Genomic DNA, 8,859 nt, shown 5'->3' on the forward strand with positions numbered 1-8,859 from the left:
TCAGAACGTCCTTTTACTGGGGGGGGGGGGCAGCAAAAATATTTCTATTCCCTTAAAATGTATTTATCCAAGATTTGATTATTTGAAATGATCAAGTGCAAAATCAGAATTCAATCCTGCAAAAGCACATAAATAATTTCTGCAGAACAACCGTCCTTTTAATGCTGGCTGGACAGTTTCTACAAATAACTTTCCTCTTACTTTTCCAACTATGCAGAAGCCACAGGGAATGTTTTAAAATGCTCATATTAAGTTAGCAAATAAACTACACCTAATAACAAAAAATAATTTAAAAAATAATTAGATCATTACATTCAACATCCAGAGGAAGTGCCTCATTTTCATTGTGGGTTCAAATGGAGGTCTGGTACTCGGTCTACAAAAAGCTCTGTATATTTCCCAGCATTTGTCTATGTAGCTCAAGGCAAAAACTGCACATCGTTCTTCGGAAAATAAGATACCTTAAAAATTAATTGGGAAAAAACAACTGTTAGAGTAGAACTGTGATGTGTGTGGTGATTCTGCACAGCACAGAAGAAATAGCATTACTTACCTTGGATACGACAGGCAGCAGGAACAACATTCCTGGACATCATTTCCAAGAAACACTTAGGCAGATAAGGACCTTTTTCTCTGCAGTTGAAACAAAAATACTCTTGTCTGGGAAGACTCAAACTGATTACACTGAAAAATGACACTAGAACATGAAACTTACTTGTGCTCTTCATGATAGATATGAAATGCGAGACGAATAAGGTAGGATAAAAATGTTCTGAACAGTAAAGTCTCATGTGGACAGTGTATCTTCTCAAGTGGTGTATTATCACCTAAAAAATTTGAAAAATTAAATCTCTATTGCTAGCAGATACATTAAAATGTTACAGGCATACTGACTTGTCAGCCTTTCTTATCCTCTCCAGCTCTATCTATCACAGCCTAACAACGCTCCCGGAATAATCAGACCAGACACAGCATCACTTCCAAACGAGCAGGTCAGGGGAGAACCATCCACCTAGAGCTGAATCTTACCAAACTGTCTCCTTCTAGAAATGCAACCACTCAGCAAATAGGAATAAGAGGGAAGCAAAGCTGGAGCTAAACCGTTCACATACTAGGGACAGTAGTGCATCCCACTGCAGGTCGAAATGGAACCAACTGATTAACTGGCTCTGTGGAAGAAATAAAACATCCTACATACAAACTTAAGTTAAGAGCACTGGGGAAAAAAAAAAGGAAAAAGATTTGTTCTGCTTCACTTTCTCAAACCTCTTAAAACTGCATATAAAAGTAATGGCAATACCAGGGATGAACACAATTTTTTAACAAATGGCTCCTTATAACAATTTTTTAAGAGGGATTTTAATTTTGCATTTTCTGACTTAAGCACCTGAAGTGCCTGGAGAAGTGTTAAAGCATCCACCAAGAAGTCACAGGCACAGAGGTACTTACTCAGGGCCACTTAACTACCAGAGCTGAGCTATCAGCAGAACTTGCCACTCCAACTCTTCACAGCTTACTATTAAAATTCCGAGATTCTAGACCCCCATCAACAGAAATACAAACCACTCAATATCCGATCCATTTTAGCAAGAGTTAAGTCGGAGTGATGGAACCGGCAGTCCTTCAAAAATCTCCAGAACTGGAGCTTAGTCATGAGAAAGGTGTTGTCAAGAGAACGATCACAGCCTAAGCTGCTGTAGAAGGTGTAAACTCTTCTCAGTTCTGTTATATGCCTCAATACAGCAAATTCTACCTAAAGAAAGCAGAATATGTTTTCAGCATCATCCCACAGCAAGTAGGGATCAGCTCGTATTGATCCTGTAACTCGGCATACAATGCATTTGATCTTGTAACTTCAATATCCCTGGTTAAGAGTCCATGACAGCATTACCCAACTGTAGTTATAATACATTTTTTTTTTTTGGTAACTGATAGTCTCTGTCAGCAGACAAACCTCACAGTAGCTAAAGGTAGTTGCTGAATGCTCTTCCAGATACACTAACATTTTTGATTGCCTTCTAGTGGAAGCTCATTCATTCTTCTTGCATTTCTGTTTCTGTGGCCTTCAGATTTTCAAATAATTCTTTAATGGAAAGATTTACTTTAATACAAATAATAATAATATGTAAACTAGGAATAAACTGAATTAGGAATAAAATAATAAGAAATAATACAAAACATGCTGCAGGGAAAATCTGAAACAATCAAACAGTAGACTCTTACTTGTTTCAGTTCTTCCTGTCTCTCTTCCCTTGGCAATAGGTCAAGCAGTGAAGATATATCCAACTCAAAATCTGATCCCAGCACAGAAGTATTTTCTGAGCCGTTAATGACTGTGATATTTTCTACTACGTAAATAAAATAAATGAAAACAAACTAAATATATATATATACATACACACACAGAAGCTAAAAGAAAACACGTATCATTCTTTCTTATCTTACTGACTTCAAAGTGAGAGTAACAGTCTCCTTTATAGTGAGGAGCAGAGATTTCACAATCAACAGCATAACAACTGGAAAGTAATTTTGTCAAATCCAACCCCTAGTCAAAAGGAAATGCAGAAATAAGTTATGAAACTTTCAGACAACAGTGTTCCAAAAGCACCGTAAGGTGCAGCGTGCATGAGCCACTCAATTCCAAGTGTCACACACAGGAAACAAGAAGCATGGGAGCAAAAGTCAGTTATTGAAATAACACTCATCTTTATCAAGGTTCTTTGAAGAAATATGTCTGGCTCTTCAGCTTCACATTACAGTAAAAAGCAACAACAAAATGCGAACCAAATAGAAATTGTTTTCTTAAGCTGCTTACCAGTGCAAACGGCATTCAGCTCTTCTGCATTCCCTGCATCCACTCGGAACAGGCAGCCCACTAGACGATCATCTATGAACTCTCCTTCATAAACATGGCCATTCTTGAAGACAAACTTGCCCTACAGACAGGCTAATTTGATTAATTTCAATATAAATATAAATCAAAGATCATAAAAAATAACACTAATGTTCTCAATCAAATTTCCTTTCAAGAATCTTGGCTGAAATGCAATATATGAGATAAAAACAAGCAAAATAACTTTTCCTGCACTCTTTTTATAAAGTACTTTGTCATCTCTTAATTAAAATACACTGCTGAGATGAAGAATTGTCTATATATTTGATTTTGAAAAGTATTTTGAGGAAAAATCTTTCCCCCCCATACAGGAAGACTTGTTTGCAATCGTTAGGTTGCACATGGGGCACACCATGCACCCATTTTTAAGCCATCTGTTAGTTTGAGAACTCCTCTGTGCAAAGAGAGCTTGAAATCCATTAGCTCACAGTGCAAGAGTGAAAGACTGACCAACCACAGCAAAAATCCAGATACACCTACACTGACTGAAAATCACCACAATAAAATATATTTATTTATGCACACAAGACACGTCTAACTACAGAGCCAAATCTGTGGCACGTCAAGGTCCTTGGAGGGACTTCACTGCTTTCAGTGGACTCTGTCCTTTGTGGTGGGATTCCATCCCACCACATCCATTCCATCCAAATGAATGCAGATTTCCAAACAGAAATCCGGAGATCCGCTCTACAGAGCAAAACAACGTCCTCTAGCGTTGTCTAGTTTTGCCTCGCCACTTGTCAACACTCACCTTGCCATGTTTCTTATTACAAACCCATTCACCATCGTACACTGCTCCACTGGCATATATGAACTTCCCGTATCCATGGCGTTCCCCATTTACAAAATCACCTATGTATTCGTTCCGTAATGGATACTGAGACACAGGCATTCTCTTCAAAATCCATATGTGGGTTCCGTGTCCATGCTGAAAAAAAAATTGTGCATTTAAAAAAAAAGGGTCTCCAGAAGAGCTACCATTGCTACAGGTCCAGACTTGTATAAGGAAGAACCAACCACCCAGTCATATTTAAGAGTCACTACTGGCAAATGTCTCAAATCAAAGCACCCAGCTGATAGCTGCAGTGCTTCAAACTACCCATAGAATTATATTCTACACAGGTGCATGGCAGAAGTGCTCGGAGGACACACCAAATCAACATACACCTGAGCAAGCTCTACCAACAGGACTCTAAAGACATTCTTCCTGCCTGAGTCCTTTGGACTGCAGTGCTGAACAGCCAGGTGAGGAACACCAGGCCAGACAAAGAGCCACGATGGACTCCTTGACAACTGCATGCACAGGGAAAAGACAGCAGAAGTAGCTCCCGTTCTTTTTTCAACAGAATAATAAATGGAGGGAACACAAAATGCCAGAAATTGTCTCCTTCTATCATGTAACTTTTACAAGAGGAAACAGTGCGGTCCAATATTTAACAGGTGACACAACTGCAAATTGCACACATACTCACTGCTGAAGTCATACCTCAAGCTAAGTGTAGTCATAAATATTTAACTTCTTCAACTTTTTATTAAAAAGGTTTATATTTTCCATCAGATAATTATGATTTTGTAAGACTAAGTCAAAAGCTTTTTATAAATTGGAATATTGCTAACATGAGAATCAGCTTACAGTAAACAGCATATTTCCACTATCTCAACTGGCAAAAATTGGACAAAGCTCCTTTGATACCACACAAAACTCCCTATCTAGATTTACTAAAGTCATGAACAGACGCTAAACTAGAGGTTGCTGTGGAACAAATTAATACCTGTACACCATGCACCCACTGTCCCATATACTCTTGATTAGCTGTCAACCACCTCATCCTTCCTTTGCCATGACGTACGTTTTTCTCCCACTGACCTTCATAGGTATTTCCAGACTTATAGCTGGGAAAAACCAAAAGTTAACGACTCATTCATACTTAATTCTGAGTGGATCTTATAAAAGCAAATTTTATGCAAAATCTCATTGTTAATAAATTTAGCATTTATTTAATGCTAAAGATTAGCATTACTTTGAAAGCTGCCTCACTGTGACATGGATACAGAGGTTTGATTGTACCCACTGTTTACCTCTTATTTTTTCCCAAAAAGCTTTAGTCATAGCTAACAGAAATATTCTTCCACATATAATTCCATAAATACTTTATTCATGAAAACATTCGTTTTTAAACATTGCTTTGTGGTTTATCAAGGCTGATTTTGAATTTCATCTTTAGATATTCTTTTGCAGGATGATCACTAGAAATACACCAACATAAAAATAAAAGTCTTAGAGAAGGCCTAGTTTATTATTATAAAGCACTTTGTACATTTATTTGTTCCACTACTATGAAATGGTAGCATTTGTATCCATTTTAAACAACAGGAGAAACTACATGATAATACACGTAAAATTAAAAAAAGAAGGTAAGTGTGATAACACTTGTTCTTACCATCTCATTCCCCATCCTTCTTTGATGTTATTTACCCAGTCACCTGCATACCAAGAGGTATGTTCCTGATCATAATAAATGGTACCCTGAAACAAACATAGTTTAGTCAATTTAAACACCTAGATATTCATCGACATTAATAAAACATAGCACACAAATTGTACGACACATGTAACTACACTTATAATCACTTTGAGACGCTGTACTGAAAGAAACTGAAGTGATAAAATTGAATTAAAAAAGCAATCTCTTTTGATGAGTATTAGTTAAGACCTTAAAAGACCAAATCTTAAAAAAAAAAATTACATTATATCAAAGTCTACATGTTTTTCAAACTACTTGGAAATACTTTCAGAAAGCGAACTTTGGCAACTTAATCACAGTGGTCACCCTGTGGTAGATCAGTTTTCTGACTCATTTGGAATTCAGCTTCCAACAGTAGGTCTACAGCATTACTTCTTCTTTATCTGACAGCTCCTCTCAGAACAAACTGGCCACACCACTGCACCGACCATCCACAGCAGCCTGTGTGATGTGAGTGTCCCGTTAGTAACACAGAACAAAACCCCGTGTGATTAGAATGGATTTTCCTCACATGCTGAGGATCAGTGTTCAAAGTGTAAGGCCCAGAAGTGTCTCAATCTGGATGCACAAAACACAGACAGATAAAAGCACCACTTGTCTTTAAAAAGCTGGAACTGGATGTTACTGACGCTAGACAAGGCAGTCTTAATTGTCATTATCATCCTTGGTCTGCCTAACGCTTCTTTGGTGGGAAGGTGGGATCACTTTGTCACTACCGGGAAGTCAATTGTTCTGTCATTGTTATGTGGCTACTGATGCAGTTCTCAGTTTTGACTTTGACATCACCTACCTGGAGCAGCATTGAGGACAAACCACATACTAGACCGCTTACTCTTTCTGGATACTGCTTATGCCTTCTAAAACAAGATCCAAACCCAACTGTTTTAACTAGCATTCACAGCTTCAGACGATTCTTAGGAAAAAACGTATCTCTACACAGCATAAGACCGTGCAACGGCACAAAACATTTTTGCAAAACCTTTCCACGAGAGTGGTTGCTGGTCTAGAGGGTAGCCACCCAAGACCATGCTCACATTCGGTGTTCTTACTTACCTTTCCGTGTCTTTTGCCTTTACACCAATAGCCAATGTAGGAAACTGGATGAGTACCACTCTTGAAAAATCCAAATCCGTGTCTAACTCCGTTCTTGATTGATCCCTCATAAGTGCTGCCATCAGTCCATGTATAACGGCCATTAAGCATCTGCACATTCTTAACAAACGTTCCCTGAAAGATTAAATTACAACATCTAAAGGACTAAGACTCACTGTTCCTACTTACTGGGGAGAAGTCAGGCTTGTGACTGTAACCACTGTCATAGCTCTGCAGTTGCACCTGTACTGTTCCCGTTACTGCAATTTATCTACTTCGAATTTGCACATCTAATAGACTAAAATTGTGTTCAAAGTTAAATTGCACTTTACCTCATACTTCACTCCATCAGCCCATGTGTAAGTCCCTTGTCCATGCATAAACCCTTCAGAAAACATGCCCTTTGAAAGGAAGAGAACAGCATCATTTGCAAATTCATGCTTACAACAACTGAAGCCTACACTGACTTGATTCCAAATAAGATTAATTGTTCTCCAACTTCTAGTTTCAAATGAAGTTTTCATGCCAGAAACCAACAGAGCTTTCAATGCTTACAGACTGGGTGCTCAACCTCCACCTACATTAAAAGAAATAGGCTGCCTGTTCTACAGAAAGAACTTGATCCACTACTTCATTTTCTAATTTATATGCTCACCTTATATGTATTTCCTCCCTCAAAACATGCAAATCCTTCACCCTCATACAATCCACGGACTTTTTCACCTTCATAGCTACAAGGAAAACAAACTAAAGGTGAAGATTTCAAGTCACTGTCAGTAGACCTAAGTAACAACAGACAGAGAAAAAACAACTTTTGATTTACCATGGTCTACACACCAGCCAATTGTTGCATCTTGTGTAGAAAAATGAGCTACAACAAAATTCCCAGTTTTCTGCACCCTCCTTGTAATATTTCACATAATTGTTGTGTTGCCTCAGATATTTCTTTCTTTCAATTGAGAAAACAAATAATACCCACAGTATTTACTAGCTTACAATCAACCAACCTGGTCAGTATTGTACATACAGTCCCCTTGAACTACCAAAGGACGCGGTTAACACTTCCATTCACTTGGTTCTTCAGTTTAGGATATTCTTAAGGGATAGGAGCAGCCTTAAACATTAAAAGGCAGCAATAACTGAACATCAAATGACATAGCTACATTTTCTCCACCACTGTCTGTATACTCAGACAAAACTTCACCACAGGTGAAGTTGCTAAAAGAATGAGGTTTTTGGCAGGCTGAGGGCACCAGCAACGACGCAAGAAGGCAGCAGAATTCCACGTCAGTCTCGTAAGGTGTCACAGCTACCAGGTCTGAATAACCCGATTCACTGCCTCAAATCAAGAGCCAAATCCATCTTTGTATGACACTGGGTACACCAGAGATAGTTGGATGAGAATTCCTGGCTTCATGATGCATTTGTAACAAGCGTACCTTTTTACAATAACTTGAGCAAGAACAGGCTCCTCGTAGTACTGAGGAGCATCTTGGACTGGAGGTTCCTCTGCCTCTTTATCTGCTATCACTGGATTTGCCTGTGTTTCTTCCATTCCATTCCCTAAGGCCTGCAAATCCGTCAGCTTTGATGAACTCTCAGCTGTAGTATCTTGTGCAGGAATGGGAGAACGTACAGATTTTTCTGCCTTTTTGCCATCTTTCTTCTTATCCTTTGCCATAACTACTGAGTTGCCTCAATGCGTTATATTCCTTCTGAGCATGTACTATCTTGAGATTGTTCCCTTTTAATCTGATTTAAAAACAAAAAAACACAACAGAACAGCTACCTATGTGAAAAATTATCAATCTTTTCTCATCACACAAGCATGTATTTTAAATTATTTCTGTAATAACGGGTCCTCAAGGCAGTGGTCTCAGCTCGTGGACGGCAGACTGCAGGGCTAACACGAAGTGATGCTGCTGAATTACCTGCAGATCCATCAAATCCACCTCGACAGAAAAGGTGTCAATAGAAGTCTCCTGCTCTTCTAGGATATTTTTAGTGCCTAGCTTTAATCGTGGAAAAATTAAAGAGCATTTCTCAAAGATACGAAGTTGGTGAGTATCTTGAAAGCTACAGCTGCACTAGCAGCTTCATTTAACTTGCTTCCAACGCTCCGAGTCACGGATGGAACCACGACACAGAACAACCACTATAGCTTATCAAGTATTCTGCCAGTTAAACGCTCCTTGAAGGTTACAGGACTCCTCTAAGAGCTGTAATCACAGTTCCCACTCATTTCCGAACTGATCGTCGCTGCTCTGTAGTACAGGAAGAACCAAATGCCCTCGCCGCAGTGCCGAGGGCTGGCAGGGGCGGCCTCACGCAACCGCCATGTTCTCACCG

The 8,859-nt window shown here is 38.9% G+C and overlaps 1 protein-coding gene across 1 annotated transcript in view; it reads right to left on the minus strand.

Annotated features, from left to right (window-relative positions):
* LOC104488992 (radial spoke head 10 homolog B-like) overlaps positions 1-8,191 on the minus strand; it is a 14,342-nt gene extending 6,151 nt beyond the window's left edge. Inside the window, exons 1-13 of the mRNA XM_010131104.1 lie at positions 7,950-8,191; positions 7,166-7,241; positions 6,843-6,911; positions 6,472-6,645; positions 5,335-5,420; positions 4,666-4,786; positions 3,645-3,821; positions 2,816-2,936; positions 2,224-2,345; positions 1,564-1,753; positions 716-827; positions 554-633; positions 313-461 (exon numbers count right to left, since the gene is read on the minus strand). Of these exons, the coding sequence (XP_010129406.1) occupies positions 313-461; positions 554-633; positions 716-827; positions 1,564-1,753; positions 2,224-2,345; positions 2,816-2,936; positions 3,645-3,821; positions 4,666-4,786; positions 5,335-5,420; positions 6,472-6,645; positions 6,843-6,911; positions 7,166-7,241; positions 7,950-8,191 (1,719 nt within the window). The remainder of the gene's footprint in view (positions 1-312; positions 462-553; positions 634-715; positions 828-1,563; positions 1,754-2,223; positions 2,346-2,815; positions 2,937-3,644; positions 3,822-4,665; positions 4,787-5,334; positions 5,421-6,471; positions 6,646-6,842; positions 6,912-7,165; positions 7,242-7,949) is intronic.
* Between the last annotated feature and the right edge of the window lie 668 nt (positions 8,192-8,859).

Source organism: Buceros rhinoceros, unplaced genomic scaffold, assembly GCF_000710305.1.
Source record: "Buceros rhinoceros silvestris isolate BGI_N320 unplaced genomic scaffold, ASM71030v1 scaffold16012, whole genome shotgun sequence".
Lineage (NCBI taxonomy): Eukaryota > Metazoa > Chordata > Aves > Bucerotiformes > Bucerotidae > Buceros > Buceros rhinoceros.